At 37.6% G+C, this 21588-nt stretch overlaps 1 protein-coding gene across 2 annotated transcripts in view; it reads left to right on the plus strand.

Moving 5' to 3' along the window:
- The window catches only part of PIEZO2 (piezo type mechanosensitive ion channel component 2), a 286128-nt gene that overhangs the window by 227086 nt on the left and 37454 nt on the right, over positions 1 to 21588 (plus strand). For both annotated transcript variants that reach the window (XM_066328884.1, XM_066328893.1), the window contains exons 28-35: positions 5010 to 5253; positions 6448 to 6544; positions 8327 to 8486; positions 10248 to 10337; positions 12328 to 12449; positions 13277 to 13348; positions 17436 to 17539; positions 19584 to 19682. In XM_066328884.1, the coding sequence (XP_066184981.1) occupies positions 5010 to 5253; positions 6448 to 6544; positions 8327 to 8486; positions 10248 to 10337; positions 12328 to 12449; positions 13277 to 13348; positions 17436 to 17539; positions 19584 to 19682 (988 nt within the window). The remainder of the gene's footprint in view (positions 1 to 5009; positions 5254 to 6447; positions 6545 to 8326; positions 8487 to 10247; positions 10338 to 12327; positions 12450 to 13276; positions 13349 to 17435; positions 17540 to 19583; positions 19683 to 21588) is intronic.

Genomic DNA, 21588 nt, shown 5'->3' on the forward strand with positions numbered 1-21588 from the left:
ATTACGAAGGAGAAGGAAAAGAATTTTACAAAAAGTTGTGCTTGGTATTTTTGTGTTTTCCGAGAAGTCTGATGTGTATTTACTCTTATGTAAAAGAATGACAGCTGCAGACTGAAGCACCGTTTCTGAAGTGTCACTTCAGTTGAGAAGATTACTACTTGGTCACTGTTCTAGTAGACATGGATAAAAAGCTTTTAACTGCAACATAAACAGTGGCAGAAGAAGAACATATTTCCAAAATGCTTCATTTTCTTCTCTCTAAGTAATACTTAAGTTCAACAATGATAAATACAGTCTAAGTAAGAGATTTCCTGAAATTTTCTTGTCTTTCCACCCCCAGATTTCTCAGGGGATACATGCTTGACCCCAAAGGAGTGTAACAGCCAAAGGACTTTGAAACAGAAATAAGAACGAAGAATAGAAATAGGAGCTTTTAGAATGACACAGGATTTAAAGCAACCTCACTGAGGATAATCCTTTCCCACAGTCTCTAATGCTGGAAAATTCTCATTTCAGTTCCCAAGAAGTTTTTAGACATTCTGTTAGACGTTGTCAGGAAAAAAAAAAAAAAAAAAAAAAAGAAGCTTGGGATTGTAATCCGCTTTTTTCCACTTAAAAGCAGAAGCAGTCATTGAATTGTCTCCTTTAATACCTGTACTCTGGGAACCATCATGAGGGGAGCCAGGTAAAGTGTTTGAAAGGCAGCTGTAATGCCAGTCTTGGAACTGTGTTTCAACTTAGATTAGTGAGATAGGACCTGCAAATGAACATTATAGGCTTCCTGTCATATTTATTATTTACATCAGATAAACATTCTGTTGAAAAAAAATAAGCCTCAACAGATAACATGGATGTGAATTTGGGTTTTTTTAAGGTGGATGCAAGCATGAAGAAAGAACTTCATTGGTAAGAAAGTAATTGTAAGAGAATATTAGTTCCTTGAGAGGGTTTAACAAAAATAGTAGGAACTAACACCTATGGGATCCACAACACTAGATTTGAAGAAGTCCATTGAGCTAAGGGAGCTAGTTCTCAAAAGATTGAATGTTGCTATTGGCAAATCAACAAAACTCCCTTCTGAAATCTGAAATAGAGCTCCAGGGAAAGGGTTTGAAGATGGAAGCTGGGTCAGGAACATTAGCAATGTTGAGAGTAGTAGGGGAAACAGGCTCTGATCCAGGTCACACAGGATGGTAAGAGTGTAAGGAATAGGAGATATGCAAGAAAGAAAGAAAGAAAGAAGAAATTTGGGAGGAGGCAAAGCTTACAGAACACATATGTACAGGGAGAATATGCCATCAGAAGGCTGCAAGAGGAGCCTTGGGAATATATGAACATGGATACCACACCCAAAGCCGGGGGCTGCTAAGGGAGAGCAATGAAGCTACATAACAGCAGCTCCTCCAACATGAAGAAGTCTTGAGCTACCTCCATCACCACAAAAGGCTTTCACCAGTGTGTAAGCAGAAGTGAGTTCTTCCCCTAAATTTCAAAGCTCTGGCTGAGGGCAAATACCTTTCCTGAAAGGGGTTGCTGGCTGCAGCATCAGCACCTCTTGGTGCCTGCAGGCAGAGGTCCAGACACTAGACTAGTCATAGCCAAACATACTGTATAGCATGCCAGGAAAACAACTACACCTAGAGCAATCTCTCTGGAACAGACAGGATTGTATTGCAGTTAAAAATTAATTCCTGTGGAAATAAAATATTCAAACAATCATGGTAAGACAAATGAAACTTCAGAAAAGAAAAGCAGATAATATGCTATAGAAAGCCATCTGGGGTTAAAATAGCTTTGATAGATGTGTGGAATGAAGTTCAGACTTTGTCTTCCTTGGTTTTGAGCAAATTGATGTGGTAATTTTTTCCAAAATGTTATCCAGAGTATTAGTGTGTTCTACTAATGACATGGTTGGAAAATCAGTGGGTTTTATTTCTCATTAATCTTTCAGGTTTCTTCTGTGTAATTTCTCATTCAGAGGCTGTCGTGCTACCAAAAGGCATAGTTTGGTGCTTTTGGTGTACTGGCGTAGTGGTTAATCTTACTTGGATGTGTGACTGTGCAGCCTCCTGCTGCACCCTCCTACCTTTCTGCATTCATCACACCAGCACTGAGTTGGTTCAGAGGCTAAATGGGCAGAAAAGTATCCCTTCCTTCTGTCCTTCCTCAAAGTAAATAGACTTTGCAAATTTTCTTCTTGAAACCATTTCAAAGAGCTAAAGCCAAAAAAGGGCCTGAAATGCAGAGCTGAAGGGATGACAGGGTGGGACTGTCCCCTTGGGAACCAGCTGTGCAGATTTCTAAGGTGTAAAATATCACATCGAGAGGGTGGCGTTTTGCTCTTGGTGAATGAAGGGAGATTTAAAGAACACTTGTAAAATGAGAGCTTGGAATATTTACATGACATTTAACTAATTATCTGTGTGGTCTGCAGTGAAAGCATAAAATCACAGTATATGCTATCCAAGATTAAGCATTTTCTCCTGTCTGTGTAGAAGCTTTTAAACAGAGGGTACGCACCTTGACTGTCCTCATGGGTTTGTGTAAGGTCTTTTTAACTATTCAGGTGTCTTTGTCTTTCAGCCTCCCACTGTTGCATTATGATCCCAGAGTAAGGAAACAAAACTCCTTGCTTCCTAATATGCTGGGCTTTGAGACAGGATTTGAAGATTTACATATGAGAACATGTCAAATTATTTGAGAGATAATATGTAGAGAACTCCCCACACAGACATGTCTGTGTCCCTGCTCTTACAGCACTTGGCGTATCTGTATCAATATAAACAATGAAAACTAGGGGCACACATGGCTTCATGCTGTAACTGACCAGAATTTGCATATTCTAACTGGAAGAAACATGATTTCAGGAAAATTTTTATCTGCCTGAAACAACTCAAGTGGTTCTCTCCATTGTGTTCAATGTGGCATTCCTCTTGGGATAGTACCTTGGGTGGTTGGTGGTCTTCATTGTTTAGGTGTGCCTTGGCTGACTTGTTCACACACCATTTTATGAGTCCTTGCCGAGATGAATTCTTGGGAGCCATTTTTATTGTTGGATTTGCTTGTAATTGCAGTTATGAAAGTCAGCGTGCTTTCCATATTTAGGGACTACATAATTTGTCACTTGACACAGTTGTAGTGTGTCTCCTCCTTTTTGAGAATTTTTCCATTACATCCAGTTCCGTTGTTTGGTTGGTTTAGAGATGCTCAAGGCTATTATATTTAATGTATATTTTGGATGTAAGAAGAACAGGTGTACTTAATATTTTAGATGACTGCTAAAATGTAGGAAATGGCTGCCATTATAGTGAGAAAATAGCTATATTATTGTCTTCCTTTTCATATTCTCTCTTATTTCCAGAAGTTTTAATCTAAGAGTGATACCTGCTGCTGATTATGACTCAAGCAAATGCCACATGTATATGTTGGGAAGTTTGGATTGAGACAGTCCCAGTTGTCTCTAAGAGTCAGAGTTCATTTTTATTGAAAAGTGTTAAGACATTGCTGGGTTTTTTATCAAATTGGTTCTATTTTGGGCTTTTCTCTAAAGATGCTGATGCATTTTGTTGGTAGCAAAGGACAAGCTTTTTGAAATAGAGCAGTGCCAGGAAAGTGATCTCTTCCTAGACATCCCACATGCCATTGGTTATTAATAAAGGAATATCAAACAGAATATCACTTTCTGGAGAAACAATGAGACCACCATTTCTAGTGCACATCAAGTTCGTGAAGACCTCTTCAACTGATATATTCTTTTTTCCCAGTGCATATGTATTCTTTGTTAGTGTTTGATCACCCAGAACCCAGTAACATCTCCAAAGTCACGATAATTTCAGATTTCACAGGCAGTAGATCACAAATTTCTTAAATATTTGCAGGAAATAAACATAAAGGAGATTTCTTGCTACCTTTCATTAAATGCCTCTCTGGTGAAATACGTAATATAGGCCTATAAATGTAGGACTATAAATACATACTCCTAGAAAGTTCTGAGCCTGAGAACATCAAGCAGCAGGAGCCTTTTAATGTGGCTTCATACAGTGCATTTAGTTGATTTGCTTCTTTCATGGTTTGGCTTAGGTATATGTGCACTCTTAAAGCTCTGTCTCCTTGCCTGGTTCTCTGAAAAATGTAGTTACACAGCCTGGGTGAACAGACTCTGAAAACACAGTTAGATTTGGAATCAAAACATTATAAACAGCAGGAAACTAAGAATTAGTTGGTTTTGCAGTGTTTAGCTGTATGTAGTATTTGGTATTGCCTTTGGCAGATATTCTTGTTTGAAAGCTCACTGAGTCAATATTAAGTCAAGATTTTAAGGAATCTGAAAGCACCAAATTTTTTCTCTCTCTTTCCCACTGTGGGCCAGGCTGATTTCAGATAGCTATGTCTCATAGCTTCCTGGAAAACAATTCAGTAAATTCTGTCACATTTCTTTTTGGTAGAAACCTTTTGCCCCTCCAAACTTTCGCAGTAGATCTCCATTTGAGAAAGATATTTTTAGCAGCTGTCTTTGAAAACTAGTCTTTTGGCCAGGCTGGATTTCCAAGAAGTCATCAATAAATATGGAATTGTTTGCAGTGGTGTACTGTAGTTGGCTTTTTAGAATAGATTTTCTATACTATTTCTCAGACTTGAAAGATGATCTCAGCCAGCCTTTGGATTGCATAAAATGACATTGCCAGATAATATCCCTCTACTATGAATTTTGGTGAGAACAGTTTTTCTCCTCCCTTCCATGATACAAGGCTTGGTCCTGCAGCAAGCACAGCACCCTGACCAGGTGCAGCAAGGTGCTTAGGCACGGGAAGGAGCTGGGGTGGAGTGTATGAGCTGGGCAGACCCATGCATGAACCAAACCCCCTGACTGTGGTGGTAGTGGTGAGTGCCTGCACAAATACTGAAGTGTGAGAATGCTCAGAAGACCTTGGGCACAAGTGCAGAAAGAGGAAAGACAACGTTGTCCTCAGAAAAAAATGGTAACTTTTTTTTCCTTATTTTACTTCTAGGTCCTACTTAGACATGTATAAGGTGATAATATTTAGTTACCTCTTCTGGTTTGTGCTTACCATAATCTTCATCACGGGAACCACAAGGATCAGCATATTCTGTATGGGTTACTTGGTGGCCTGCTTCTATTTCCTTCTCTTTGGTGGAGACCTGTTGCTGAAGCCCATTAGGAGCATACTGCGTTACTGGGACTGGCTGATTGCCTACAATGTCTTTGTGATCACCATGAAGAACATCCTGTCGGTGGGTAACTATTGCCTTTCCTCTCAGCACTTCAGTTTCATTGGAAGTGTGCACAGTGCACTGAGTGGTCATTAAAAATCCTTTTTCGGGACCGCAGCCTTCTGCAAGCACAAAGCAGTCTCCATTTCAATTCATCATTGCTAGGGAATGGCAGTGCACATCCATCATAGGAAATGTGCGCCCAGGTGCGCAGTCGGGCTCTATGAAAGCTCACAAGCTATTTTCAAAGAGCCAGGTTCTGGCTTCTTTGCCTTATGAAGTCTCTCCTTAGAAGCCTCATGAAAATCTCAGTGGAGTGAAAAATTAGTAAGAAGTGTAAAATTAGTCATAGTGTTGATAAGAAGTGCACATTTAATTAGACAATTTATTTAAATATAAAATTTTCAAATCCAGTACAAGATGCAGTCGTGTGATGTGATGTAATATAATTAGTGAAGCTGACTACAAAGTTACAAACTCTATCCCTATTTCCTTTAGAACTAGTGTGAAATTCGGGTGGAAAACAATATATTTGATAACATAATGTCAAATTCTTCTGCAAAATATTAAAGATTTTCATGCATTAATTAACTCTTTTGTATGTATTCTTGTGGTGGCACTGACAAGTGATTAAGACAAGCCAGTAATTTCAATCTTTTTGAAAGATAAAATTAGATTTATTCCTGGCAATTGCTTTTTACCTTTGAACATTTTAATGCTGGACTGCAAAGAACAGACATTTTTCTTTTAACATTTATTTAAGTCACTATGCTGAAATAAAATTGATTTATGGGTGGTTTGAATTTGCAAATGTTCTAAATGCTTACATATGTGCTTCATTTTATGCTTGAGAATTCAGTGGAGCTACATGTATCTTTAGCTTGTCCATGTACGTTTGCAAGATTAAGTCAGTGATTTATGAAAGTTGCTTAGTTGTCAAATCACATCATGTGCCAGATGTGTCCCTTTCTGTGCAAAAATACAAACAAACCTCACATACCTCCTATCTCACTAATCAAAAAATCAAATTCTGTCTAACACTAGTTTGTGTGTTACTGGTAAAGCCATTCTTTCTTCCAAGCTCTTTTAGTAATGAGAATAATTTGACTGTCCTTGGCTTTATTATTTCTCATGTAATGTAAAAGGATGTAAAAATTTTTCTTATCTCTACAACTGCTATGTGTTGTTTTATGAAACTGCTCTTTTACTTTGCAGATAGGAGCATGTGGCTACATTGAGTCATTAATTGAGAATAGCTGCTGGGTGATTCAGGCGTTTAGCCTGGCTTGTACAGTTAAAGGCTACCATATTCGTAAGTATATCTTATTTTTCTCCGTAATCATCTATAAATAAAGAATCACCTTGGAATCTTCTACCACATTGAAGTTATGCCTTCCCTCAACATATTACCTTTTGAAAAATCTTTGTTTTATATTGATTTTCAACACAAAATCTAAAAATATTTCTCAGAAACAAGGGAGACACATATACAGAGAAAACTATCACCATCCCCATATATCCACCCACAGGCAGTATTTGCTGTAAATGAACAATTCACTGATACTGGCACTTAACACATTTTCCCATATCTGCAGATGATGTGACATCCTGCTTTACTGTACAGCTTGAGCTAAAAGGTCAGCACACTGTCACTGCATGGACAGGGCACCTTTTCCCAACTGCACCCTTCATGTGCAGTGTGGACTCCCACTCCTCCCTGGGTACCAGGGTTTGATGGTTCAAAGGGTAAACCAGTTCAGCTCACTGAAATGACATGAAAGTGGTAATTCTTCCGCATGCATAGTGACTTTAGGCATCTTTTTTCCTTGTGATTATTCTCATGTGATGATAAAAGGAATGGAGTGGATAATGTCTGTGGATTGAGGTGAGAGAAGGCAAGAATGAAGTTTGGGTGCGAAATCCTTTACATCTCAATGAGCTATTTGTCTCCACTTTGTCGTGACACTCTGGATTAACAGTTTGAAAACATCTGCAGATTTTTTAGTGTTTTCTGGGTTGTTGTTTTTTTTCTGAATTTAAAGAGCTGTTTTATCCTATAGAGTCTGCAGCAAAAGTCTGAATTCCTGTCATTGTTGATCTTAATGGGGGTGGGGGGGGGGAAGTAAATATGAAGATGCAAATTCACAGGATAAAGGTGCCCAAGAATTCTTGTCTTATCCAAAACTTTTTCAGCAGCAACAGAAATTTAGGCACAGGTTTTCAAACTCCCCCAGGGTCTGAGCACAGCAGGCTTTGAAGCTCTTAGAGTTTGACCTTCCAGAGCTATTAGATTGGATTCCTTGCTTGAAAAGCCAGCTTCGAGCCAGAGCCTGTCCCTTGAGTCCTACTGCCTTCTGTAGGGTAGCATAGGCCACGTAGTTTATAGTCCAGCTCCACAAAACCCAGTTTTAATTTTTTAATATCCCCAAGTGAATTGTCTTACAAAGAATAAAGAAAGAAAGAAATAGCCCAAGCCAAAAGCTAGAGGTAGGAGGAATTTCCTCTCTGCCTGTCTCCTCCTACCCCAAAGGAAGTAGCTTTGTGGTTTCAAATATTTCTTCTCTTATGCCATGGAAAGGAACATTGAACTGAGTTGTGGAGAGGGAAAATAATAATATTAGATCGTGACAGTCAAGAAGTCATTTTACAAAAATAAACTACTTCTTTCTCCTGTTGATAGTGTTCTTAATTAAAAAATGAGAGAAAAAGTCACAAAGAGAAGAGAACAAAAAATAAGTACGTCATTTTAGGCATACACTGGAATCAAATAATTACACTGTTACACTGAAATCAAATAATTCAGTGTAGCAAAAAATATGCCCTTTCCATTCTTTGTTTTCAAGTACTTAGTAAAGTACAGTGAATTTATATGCAAATGGTTCATTTCTGCTGAATTCTCACTTGTCATGGGACATCACATTGTTGGGAGCTTTTTGGTTTGTTGTAAAAGAAATTACATTATACCTCAAATGGAAATGCGAGAAAATTTTCTGTAGAAAAATCTAAAATAATTCAAGTAATTTTAAAAGCTAGGATTATTTAATTGATTAAACATTATAAAAGAGTTCTTAACACTGATGGTGTCTTTTTCCAGCAACGGGCAATCTAGATTGTAAACTGCCCAGTGGAGAGGCCGGAATCATTTGGGACAGTATATGTTTTGCTTTCCTGTTGCTGCAAAGAAGAGTCTTCATGAGTTACTACTTCCTTCACGTGGTTGCAGACATAAAAGCTTCTCAGATATTAGCATCAAGGTAACAGAAAATTTAAAAGAAACTAAACAACTCAAATCTCCTACCATGGCAGTACTTACTGTTTACAATAGGTAGTACCAAACCAGTCCTTTAACATTGATATAAACAATCCATGCTAAATTCATAATTGGAAACCCAACTTTGACATGAGAAAACAAATTAATTGAGAATCTAATAGAAACGAAACCATTCTTTCTACCAAATACCATCTGCTGCTCCCATTAAAAGCTCTGAAAGTGTGTTGAAGCATTCTCTTCAACGTTGATATGCATGAGAGAGAATGCCAGAGTTTCTAAGTCTTGGAAAGAAAATATTCTGCTGTCAGAGCCTGTTTGAGACAATTGTCCTTAGAAATCCTGTCTCAAGAAATGTCACAGGAGAAGGAAGATGACAAAGTTCTTAGGTCTGGCTTGGGAAGAAAAGGGAACACTTCTGGGAAGTGTCACATCAGTGAACACTTACCAGGTTTGGCAAGGAAGTGTTAACCTTGTTGGGCCTGATACACCACAAGCATTCACTCATAGCACAAATGTTCTTCTGGTTTATAATATGAAGGAAGATGAGGAATGAAATACTGGTTTTAATTTCCATGAGGTTTCTAAGAAATTACTTTTGTTAATATTGGATTAAATGTATTGTGGTGGTTTTTTTTCCTCAAAAGACATACAGACATTGATTTCTGACTGTGTTTCAGGCCAAAATTTGGCTTGCATGTAATGAAAGGAAGTAGTTTTTATCTTTTTATCTTTGTCTTCCAGGGTTCATTTTAAGAAGGGGACATGTTTAGCTCCCTATACTGAACAAAATTCAGCACTGTAAAGAGGGGTACCAAAAGACCTACAAGTCCACCTCACATTGCATTAGGCTTTTGTTCTGGGGTGAATTTCAGTGCTGATGCCCAATTATGCTGGATATGGCCTTTTTGTACTTCTTTTAGTGTGCTGGGTTCATAGTGAAAAGAGAATAAAGCAAAATCATGAGTATCAAAATAAGTCCTATATAGGGAAATGTGCATCCAGAATGAAAAAGTAGACATCTACAATTATACCTTTTCTTACCGAATTCCTGACAAGTAAAGGCTTTTTGAAAGAGACTTTAAGACTCTTTTAAGAGTCTTCAAGAGTTCATGTGTGAATTAGGAAGAATGGCCATAATGTTTAGATCAATGAACTGATATACATTTGTAATGTCATGGGGTAAAAAGCCATATTTTTTTGACACACCAGAAAGTTGCTCAAGGGTTTGTATTGACAGATTGGAAGTACCATAGTTTTCAGAGGGTACAAGTGAGGCTGAATCTATGCTCACCATGGCTCTGGATAAAGCCGGACCTTGCTCACAAATTCCAGGAGGACTGAGGCAGGGGATTGACATGATTAGAAAGATGAAATGACTGTAAAGAAATCTTGAGGCTGTGCAAAAAATCCTTCCTCAGCGTTGAACCTACTTGTGTTCTGTGCTTTAAGGACTAGAAACTGAATTTCTTGAGTAGCTGCTAGAGAAACATACAAGCTGAGTAGAGTGCACAGCATTTGGCCCCAGATCTTGAAATGTTTGTCTGTAAAGATGTTACTGTTTTAGAGCAATTGGTTGTTTCTTTCAGGCCCTGGATTAGTTTTGTTTGATGCAGATAAGGTCAGAGGGAACACATGTATAGAGGGAACACAGAGTACTCCGTGATTAGTTGCCATAAGGAAAGCTTGGAAACATTTAATATTCCTCTCCTTTTTTTTTTTTTCCTCTGCCTCATTCGTGATGTAGGGGTGCTGAGCTTTTTCAGGCTACAATTGTCAAGGCTGTAAAGGCAAGAATTGAAGAGGAAAAAAAATCAATGGATCAACTCAAAAGACAGTATGTACTTACTGCATATATATATATATATGTATATATATATATGAAATATAGGTATATTTCTATGCATATGTATGTACATATTTAACTGATTGCTGGTATTTATATAGCACTTTCTTTGAAAGAAGTACTGGCTCCCAGTATTTATGCATCACTTTCTTTTATAGAAATGATTTACCATTATTAGAATTTTTTTTTCTGTATATCTGTTATTTGTATTCCTGGAAAGACTTGTTGCATGACTGCTCTTTCTGTTTTGTTTGTGGTTCCTCCTGTAGTATATAAGTGCAAAATACATGTTTACCTTCACTGAAAATATTTGCATTCAGTTTAAGTGGCCTGGAGATCCTTTCTCCTTACACAGCCCATAAGTCACTTTGGTTTCTCTTGCATGCAGCCAACATGCTTCTTCAGTAACTGTGGAGAGCTTTCAAATCTCCCCCACCATGATGCATGGCAATCCCTAACTACTTCCTAACCAAGTGTCAAAGGTCACTCATGACAGCTTCTTCCACCCTATGTAATGGAAGAATCACCAGAAGATTGCAGGGGCTGTATTTTCTACCTGTATAGAATCACATAATCATGGAATTGTTTCAGTTGGAAGGGAAAATCTAAAGGTCACCCAGGTTCAACCATCCTTGTAATGAGCAGGGATATCTTCAAAGAGATGGATTTGCTCAGGCCCCCATCCAGCCTGACCTTGCATGTGTCTGGGGATGGAGCATCCACCACCTCGCTGGGAAACCTGCTCCAGGTTTTACCACCCTCATTGTAAAAGCTTTTTCCTTATAGCCATTCTAAAGCAATTCTCCTCCAGTTTAAAACCATTGCTCCTTGTCCTCACAAGAGATCCTGCAAAAATGTTTGGCCCCATCTTTCCTATAAGCTCTCTCCAAGTACTGAAAGGCTGCAATAAGAACTCTCCAGAGCCTTTCCTTCAGGCTGAACAACACTTATAGTCTCAACTTTTCCTTATAGGAAAGGTGCTCCATTCTCTAAACACCTTTCTGGCTCTCCTCTGGACTCTCCCCAACAGGTCCATGTCCTTCCTGTGCTGGGCACCCCAGAGCTGGATGCAGCACTGCGGGTGGGGTCTCATGAGAGTAGAGGGGCAGAATCCCCTCCCTCAGCCTCCTACCTACACTGGTTTGGATGCAGGCTGGGACAGTTGGGTTCCCAGGTTGGGAGTGTCCATTGAGGCTCATGTCCAGCCTTTCATCCATCAGCACTCCCAAGTCATCCTTGACAATCCGTCCATCCCCCAGCCTGGGCTGATACCAAGAGTTGCCCTGACTCAGATGCAGCACCTTAAATTTGGTCTTACTGAACTTCATGAGGTTCATGTACACCAACTTCTTGAGCTTGTCCAGATCCCCCTGAAACACATCCCATCCTTCAGCTGTGCCAGCAGCACCACACAGCTGGGTGTCACCTGCAAACTTACTGAAGGTATACTTGATCCCGCTTCATCCTCAGATATTAAAAATAGCACTGGACACCCAATGGATCCACTTGTCACTGGTGTCCATTGAGACAATTGATCTTAAAGGGTGAAGATGTAGTACAAGGAGTTACAGTAGTGCAGGAACAACCAAATCCCTGGCTCAGAGTGGCAAGTTTCAGGAAAAGCACTGCATTAGGCAGAAGTCCTTTTTTCCTCAGTGCTTCATATGGTGTGTTGTAACTCCTGATAATGACTATTTCAATTATAAATGATAATAATGTATCTGAGTGGGAGTAGGTAAAGCAGCCGTGCCAGCAGGAAACCCTGCTCCCACTGACCACAGAGTGGACATCTATGCTTGTTCCTTCCAGCCAGCCCCTTCAGAGCAATGTAACTCCTTCTGTTCAGGGTCAGGAGTAACAGCAGTGTGGAATATCTCCCTTAGAAGTGTTGCAGTGTTTGTGTGTGTGTATGCATGTGTTTAACACTTGTTTTCCAGGGTGGGTGAAGGCATAAATCTAACAAGACTCTTCCTTCTGCTAGAATGGATCGCATCAAAGCCAGGCAGCAAAAATACAAGAAGGGCAAAGAGAGAATGCTAAGCATGAACCAGGAGTCCTCAGAGGGGCCAGAGATTCGGAAGGTTTCTGAAGAAGATGATGAAGGTACCATTAGCTACTCCTGTACCATATTTGCAATTGAGCACTAAGGATCTGATAGACCTGCTAGTTGGACAAATGATAAATTGTTCTTGAGAACTGCTAGCATGTAACCACATTGTTAGCTGAGTATAAGTTTCAGGCTCAATTCAGCCAAAAAAAAAAAAAAAATCTGTGTTATGTACTCTAACTAGGTTTAGAGAAAATGGTTTGCTTTGAGGATACTTTTGGTTAACTTCAGGCTGTTGGCAAAGTGCTGAAAAGAGTCAGAGGTTTGTTTTGATAAAAATCATTGTCTATAAACCACAGTTTTACAGATAGGTAGCACCAACATTTTTCTAACAATGTTTTCTGGATGCTGTCCTGTGTTCTTTTCAGTCACTGAAATGTTTATGTACTTTTAAATGTTATTTAAAATCATGGGAACAGATAAAATCATACCTCGCTAGTGCCACATTTCCAGCATTGACCTGGGATCAGCACTTACTGGATTTAAAAATTTCTGGAGCCTGAAATGTAAGGGACTTTGAGAAGAGGGAAATTTTCTTCCCCTTTAAATTAAAGTCAACTGTGACAATATGTTTTAAAACACAACCTTCAACTTTTTAGCTGTTTAAGAGTGGAATGCTGTTTTAACTACTGCATAAACCAGAGTATTTCTGCCTAGTGGTCATGGTTTTGAATTATTTTAACATTAAATGTACTCAGTAGACGTGACATCTGATGTGCTCATGAAATTTTAGCTCTTTTGAGAGAAATTAAAAATTATTAATCAGTGTAAGAAATATGTTTCTCATTATGTAAAATTAATATTTGAACATATTTTATTTTAGGAGATGCAGACAAAGAGAAAACCAAGGGCAAAAAAAAGCTGTGGTGGCGGCCTTGGGTTGATCATGCTTCCAGTAGGTTTTCTCAATCCTCTTACAAATATGTGGATTTAACCCTTATATCCTTGACCAGAATGAAAGCATTCCCATAGCCTGTTTGTTTTATGCCTGATTTTGTGATTGTGACTTGATAGAAGGCTTGGGGTTTTTTTCCAAAAGTGATTTCTACTTTCCAATCTTTAAAGAATTCAACTGTATTTTGAACTTCTGTACGTTGGAAGCATAGCTAGCTCAGGATAATTTGAGCATTCTTGAAAAAATATCGAATCAGATAAATGTGCTGAAAATAATCTGTCTTGACTTCAAAGGTTTCAACTCCCCAATACTGCAGAGCTCAATATATTAAAAAATGTGAATGTGAAAGTTTGCCAATGCATTCTAAGATTAGTCATAATTCCTTTCCATATACACACACCATACATCTTTTTTTATGATTCGTCAGTCATCCTACATCAGCTGTAGAAATTTGAGTAAGGCAGGATGACTACTCCCAGGCCTAGGCTGTGTAGAACTCAGCTCCATCTCTCTGATGACACTTTATTGTGTTGTTGATACCAGTTGTTTTGCTATTTCCATTTTCTTTTGTATTTACCTGAAAGCAAAAATATGTCTAGTATTGTGCACAAGAAATTATTAAGATGTGTCACTCATATAATTGGTGCATTATATTTTAATTTGTTTGTAGCCCAGCCCAGTCATATGATAAGGTTCTTTGCTACATTATGGATTAAGTAGAACAGGAAAGCTGAGTAGGCTGCAATCTCAAATCAGATGTCCTTCAACTGGATGTTTGTTGAATGAAATCAGACATGAGCTGTTTAGTAACTTCTGAAGATGTGGAAAAAATACTTAAATGTAGGGCACTAATCAGAGTTAAATCATAGAAACACATAGTCATAAAACATGCTGAGTTGAAAGGGACCCATCAGGATCATCCAGTCCAGCTCCTGACCCTGCAGAGGACCACCCCAAAGAGTCACACCATGTGCTGAGGGCACTGTCCAAGTGCTTCTTGAACTGTCAGGCTTGGTGATGTGACTGCTTCCCTGGGGAGCCTGCTCCAGTGGCCAAGCACTCGTGGAGTGAAAAACTTCTTCCTGATATCCAGCCTAAACCAACCCCAACTTCATGCCATTAAAAATAATGAATGTCTATATTGTGTTTGGTCGTTTAGTTTAAGAGCTACTCCAAGTCACAATTTTACGCATCTACATACTGCTTCATTTACCTATGTGTATTTATTTATAACTTCAGCAGACATCTATTTGCCAGCAGTGTTTACCAGAACATGGTATCTTTATTTCTATCAAGTCACAAATAAACTGTGCCTCTATTTTTGTTTTTCTAAAGGGCACAACTGCCACTTTAGAGAGACCTATCCTGTTCAAAAGCCTTATGAAAATAAATTTCTTGTCCCAGAATTTCATTAGAACAACAATGATAAAACAAATAAAAACTATAATTTGTGAGTTTTTTCTATAGAATTTTAAGCTGTGATGATTTTGAAGGAATGGGATATGGTCTCTTGTTTATTCACCAGTGGTTTTGTAGTGAGAAGAATTGCACAGAGACATATTGACTTTGGCTTTTACTTATTTCATCCTCATTGTTTAATGTTCTTAGGGAGCAAGTTGCATTTTGGTGTTTAAATATTGAGCATTCTTGAAATAATTTACTGCAATAATGCAAAACCTTGTGGGAAACATCACAGACCCTGACCCTACAAGCAGCAGTTTCCTGCCATGTGGCTTGCATGGCAAGTGAAACATGGCACTGACAGTAGGTGTTCCCAGGCATGCAGACTGGGAATAGGCTGATACTCCCCACTCATTCTTTTTGGAACACTGCTGTCACTGCAGCATTCTAAAGCATGTGGCTCTTCATCTCAGTCAATGGGTTTCTGGGTGTATATGTACATACATTGAAGTTACTCAAGCTTGAAGTTTTTTATTTAGATTTTTTACTGTTATTTTTATACCACTTGCTGTAATTTTATTGTGCAGAAAGAGGCCTCATTTTGTCTGTTGTAGCAATTAAAACAGTCATGATTTTGGGGTCTGAGTAGAACAGATTAAAAACATCAGTGAGGATTTCCTCACTGACAGTCACTCACAATCTCCCTTGTAGGGAGTTGTGTTTCCTCCTGTGCTTGTGGATTAGTTTTGAAGTCCCACAAAGATCATCAGGAGTTAGGACCACATTCTTAGATTCTCCTGAGTCACACAGTTGTGTCTGACGTGAAAAATATGGTGACTGCAGCTGTACTGGGAGCTCTTTCCCTCTGGGCACAAGCAGACGATAAGATGATGCTTTTTCCTGCATGGCTCCTCTTTTGCCACCTCCATCTCATTCCATGAGAAAAGTCTGTACATCCCTTTTCTCAATAGGAGGAAGCCACATTTTGCAGTACAATAGAAATCTCCCAAGTCCAGCCTAGTCACAAATTGGGTTATTAGTAAAACTTGATCTCTTCAGGAAGCCTTGTAGGTGACTGACACACTACTTGCTCCATTTTGATGTGTGCAAGAATGCATTATTGCTATTCAATCATACCTCTTTCTTGAGCTGTAAAAGGGATGAAACTGCTACATTGGAGTGTCCCCTCAGATACACTTGAACCTAAAAATTTTGTAGGGAGATCAATGAAGATTTATTTGCCTCCAAGCCTGAATGAGTGCTCCTCTGAGCCTTTACAGAGCATTGCTGTAGAGGTTTTCCCTAAAGTCAAACCTTACCCAGCTGATCCTCTGCATAGACAATTTCTGTTGCTGACTTCAAGATATCTTCTTATGAAAGAGAACTACAGGCTACTGGCTTTTAAAATACTTAGATATTTAGATAAAATACTTTCATCTCTTCAGCACATTTTAAATGGGCCTTCGTGGAAGGCTCTGCACTAAAAAATTCATTTGTTTCATCCAGGAAATTTCCAAACTTTGTTTTCACCTCTGTGCAACAATTAGAATGGCTGAAGTGGACTTTCTGTCCCTCACCAGGACATTCATTGATGCTAAAAATCATAAGTGGGCACATGAGGCACAAAATTCCCTCTGTGAGGGAATTTCAGATGGCAAAGTTATGATCCAAAGATCAATTCTGGCAAATTTCACAGCCTTACCCTGAGGTTTATAAATAGTTATATGTGGTCATCTGTGCACATTGGATCTGTGTAGAATTCAAGGTATGATTGAATTACAACAACTGTTACTTTCCCAGAGACCTGTAATGATGGATAGATATAATTTTATACAAATATGTATTTCTCCCTATATCCAGATTTTATAAATTTTCGTCTAAGTAACTGTTCCTTCAACTATTTCAGCTTAAATATGGAAATTGATTACCAGTTTTCACTGCTGAATGTAATGCTGTGATTTTTATTTTTCTCTTGCTCATTACCTTATTTTTATTTCTTTTGTTTCCCATGTTTGTTCATGTAGGCCTGTTGCCATCTGAGAAATAAAAACATTGCTTCTGTTCAAGGATATAAGGCCTAGCTTAATCACTGTGTACCTATGCTGTATCAAGGGTTCAGAATCTTTCTGAATCCATGGGCAAAAAATTGAAACTCATTTGCAATCATGTTAATAGAATCTGAGTGATTTGTTTTAAACAAGCCAAGGTTTTCCATTACCTCATCAAACTAATACCATCCCATTGCCTAGTTTAAAGGATTGCCTCAGTGTTTTAAACAGAAATTCTGTATTTTTTGTCCAGTGTTACTGTTCATGTAAGTTAATTTACTTACCTGCTGGGCTTTTTTTACTCCCTCAAATAATCATAAGTCCCCAATAAATTTAGACTTAATTGTCATTTTTCTCTAAAAATGTAACCTTGTAACTTCATAAACTTCAATCCTTTTCTTTACATTTTCTTCTTATAGGGATGCTTTCCTTAGTTCTTGTGTAGTTCTTATTCATGCCCAAAGTATTGCAGACTAACATCAAATAAATGGCCTGAGACCTTTTCACCTCTTGCTTCTTCTCTGTTTTCACCTCTCCTGGTTATGAAATTTTAAATGACTGGCTGCCTGTTCATAGGTCTTGGGGGAGTTGAGAATAGAACTTTCCAGAAAAATAAGAAAATATTTTGTTTCACTTAGTGGTCAGAAGTGGAAATTATTATTTGTTTGAGACGGATAGTGAAGAGGAAGAGGAAGAGGAAAAAAAAGAAGAGGAAGAGCCTCGAAAAAAATCTGCATTTCAGGTACTTTATGGTAATTTACTCTCTCATTGACATCTGGAAAAAAATGTACATTTCTCATAACACAGGCACATGTGTTAAAGCTGCCAGTTCCTCTAAAGTAGTCCTGAAAGTATTGGAAATTAAATTTCTTGCCAATGTAAAATGTAAGTTTGCCTTATGCTTTAAGCATTGCCAGATTCTTACCAAAACTATACTAGAGTCATGTCTTCATTCACTTATGCCTGAAGATAAATCAAAAAACAAAGGTTGAGAATCCAAGCTTTACTTTTTTTCTGCATTGCAATAGAGACAGTTGAGGAAGATGACTTGCCTCTGATGCTACTGTGCAATGCCTCCAGTGGTTTTCTAGTTTTGAGGAGATGATATCATTCCATGACTAAATAATCCCCAAAATAAGCATGTTTTCGTGGAAGAGAATACATATTTAATTTAAAAAATATCATTGAACCTTGTGGGCCAGAGAAATGTATGCTTGCGTTAGAAAGAGCTTGACATTTAAAATTATAAAAGGAGACTACATCCATTTTTTTCATTTTCAAGGTAGTGTTAATTAATATATTTGCATTTCTAGTGCCAGACTGTGCTGATATAGGAGGATATTATGATGCTAAAAAGATATCTGAGGTTTCCTGTCTGTTTTTCTCCATGTGGACTAGCTGGTGTTAGACAATGCCAGATACTGAATACAGTGGCTTAAATGAAGAACATGGGTGAAGAAGGTAGTGAAATACTCCTACATCTAGGATTGCTTCTGCTTTTATAAGATTAAAGTTCCACTTGTGGAAGAAGTTTCTGGAAATACTGCAGAAATTTTTCAGATCTGTAACTTCAAAATCTTAATCAAAGAATCAGCTTTTTCCAGCTGACTATTCCCATCCAGATGCAACTTCACATCACTGCAGAGCCTGGTGCATTGTGGAACATTCAACCCAAGCAAGAGCAAGAAACTGCCTCCGTGTTTTTCTATTCCCTAAGCCAAAACCTTTCAAACAAAGCTTCCCAGACAACATTACTGAATTACAGGAAGAAATGTTTTATTTAATTCATTAATAAAATGTTCCTTTGGTTTATATACTAACACTATGTTATATTGCCAGTTGGTTACATTTGTTAAACTGCCTGCATGGTAATGACATAGGAAAAAAAATCTGACTTTAATAAGGGTAAAACAAATCTAGATCAAAATAATGTGACAATTAGGTTTTGTTTTCTAGCATTGCACTATTTTTCTAATAGATTTTGTATTTAACTTACACTGGACCATAGAAATGGCTTATGACTTTGTAGGTCATTTTTCTTTCTGGTTTTCATGCCGGTACAGAAAAAAAAGTTTGCATTCTTGTTTCTGCTGATTAAAAAAAAAAAAAAAAAAATTGGTGACAGCCTTTTGTTCAGATGTGCTGGTGCCAAGCACTGAGTTGAAGAGTTCTAAACTTGAGGTCAGAAGTTAACAAGAAGTCAACAAGGTTTTTTGTTCATCTCAGTCCTGAAACTGTTGCTTTGAGGGTGGAGGATTTGTTCATTATTTCAAAATTTGGTCAGATGTCCTGGAAAGTGGCCTGTTTTGCAGTATGTGCAATATGAAGATGCTGGATGGTTTTATATAAGCAGAGACTTGTATAAGATTGAAAATTGGTTTTCTTCATAAAAAGTGTATTCATCCTGTGATCATCATATTTTCTTCATCTTCCACCACTGGACACAAGGTCTTAGTAAAAATACTAGCCAAGTGAACTTCGTTGTAGATTCTGTTAAAGAATTATTTTAATGGATGATCATTCTTTCAGTGCAAATTGTGTGCAGTAGTCCCTTCAAGGGTTAACTTGGAGATTTTAAATATTAAAGATGTATTAAAGAATACATCCAGTTAGGAGTCATGTTATTGAAATTTTAACGTGAACGACATAAATGAATTTTTTTCTCATATTGAAGTTTATGAATGTAAATTTGTTTTTAGTGTTCTAGATACAGCAATTAAAGAGATCCTTTTAATTAATATTTTCTGCTTTTCTACTAACTACTCTTGCTTTGTCCTTCTTTATAGAGAGCTATTGGAAAATTTGCTTCAGCCATTTTAGCCTTGCCAAAGTCTATCATTAAACTACCCAAAACTATTCTTCAGTATTTAATCAAAGCAGCAAAGGTACTTGACATTTTGCAAATGCTCAGTATGTGACCCACCCCATAGTTCCTGACATAGTGTATATATATATATATACACCTTTATCCTCATCTGCATTTTTCCTCTTATATGAATTATTTTTTAAAAAAATGATGACAGGTAAAGTCTCATTCCTAGTAAATGTAATGCATTTCATAATTTTGGAGTGGTCAGATCACAAGCAAAGTGGTCTATCTTTTTATGTGTAATCTTGGAGAGAAAATGCAGACCCAAATTCTTATTTTCTTTTGATATTGATTTACAAGATGGTCACATCAAGTTGCATGTATCTTATGGTGGTAATTGATCTCAGAAAGCTGGTGAAAGGTTTGTTAAGCACATATTCTGCTCTAAACCCCTTTTTAGCTTTTTACTCTTCTGGCCTTTATCATCACAAAAAAGATTTGTGGATCTTCTCTCTTGTCCTGCTTGAATACATTTAGCATTTCCTAACTTTGGACACTGTGTTTCATTTTCCACTACATATGTAACATGACTTTTGTAAGGAGTGAATGTTCCAGATTAAGAGTGCCAGTTCCAAAGCCTAAAAGATATTAAATTGGAAGTTTGTGCAGTGGTAGAAATCTAAACTAATATGCACCCAGAATGCTCTTAAAACACCCCCTGCATAGGTAGTAGCATTAAATTTATAAATCAAATTCCCTTTCTTTATTCTGTTTTTCTACCTTTTAGCTCTAATTTCTTCATTCACACTATAATTGTGGCCAGTGTACATTTTCACATTTAAATGACAATAGAAGATGTTGGCAGTTTCTGACTCCCAGTAAAGTAATATGTGTAAGCTCATTTAAGGATCACCATTCCCCCAGACCACCTGCATTAGAAAACACCTTTTACAAAGCAAAGGGAAACCAGGGCCTCTGATCCCACACATTTTCTCATGTAGTGTTTGTTATGAACAACTCAGATATATAAAAATAAACCTACAGACTTTGAGAGATTTGGAAGAAGATCTTCTTTTTAACAATACCAAAATAATTTCCTCTCCATGACTGTATATTCACAAAACAAAATCTTCCCTTTTAAGTTAATTTAATGTCAGTTTAATAGTTTTAAAAAAATAGTTTAAACGTTTCAAATCGATTTGCATAGGAAAATTCTAAAAATATAAATAAACCAAATAAAGATTTTAGCATTCTGTCCTATGTGGGGCAATTCCAGCTTCACTGAGATACATGAGTTGTTGTCATCATCTGCATGTTGGTGCTGTGAATTATTAGATAGAGCTGTTTTGTTGGTGTGCTTTTTCAGCCTCTTGCCTGCATCTGTGTGCTTCCCTGCCCTGTCTCTGTGAGTGGCCTGTGTTGCTTAGAAATAGAAGACAACTGAAGATAATTACCATTTGTCAATGAAAACCTTTAAATGAGCAAAAGAACACCTTCTACATTAAAAGTTTCCGTTATTGACATACATTTAATGTCTGGTAGGGATAAAAAATATGTGTTTTGTTACTTTTTTTCTGTAACCTTCCTTCACAGATGAAGCAGAGCTATTAAAAAGTTACTCTTCAGTGACTTTTTTAAGATTTTTTTTTTACACCCACTGCTATATAATTTACAAATAGTTTGAGCCAATTCCATGCTTGCTGCAGTCACACAGGTCAAGAGACACTTGATCTGAGTGAGTGCTGTGAGCAAGATTTTGTCCCATAATATACCCTGGATAAATAGGTAAGTATTACTGCCTTCATTTTACAACTGGAAAAACAGTAGCAGAAGGATTCATAAGTGATTCAACAAATCACTTATGAATACAACAAAGAAAGGCATTGTTAAAATCAGGAAGCAATGTGAGGAATTCCTGACTGCCAGTTTTGGGGCTGTGTATAGATAACAAATCTGTAAACATTACACTGGGACAGAAGGGA

The sequence above is a fragment of the Sylvia atricapilla genome, chromosome 1 (assembly GCF_009819655.1).
Source record: "Sylvia atricapilla isolate bSylAtr1 chromosome 1, bSylAtr1.pri, whole genome shotgun sequence".
NCBI lineage: Eukaryota > Metazoa > Chordata > Aves > Passeriformes > Sylviidae > Sylvia > Sylvia atricapilla.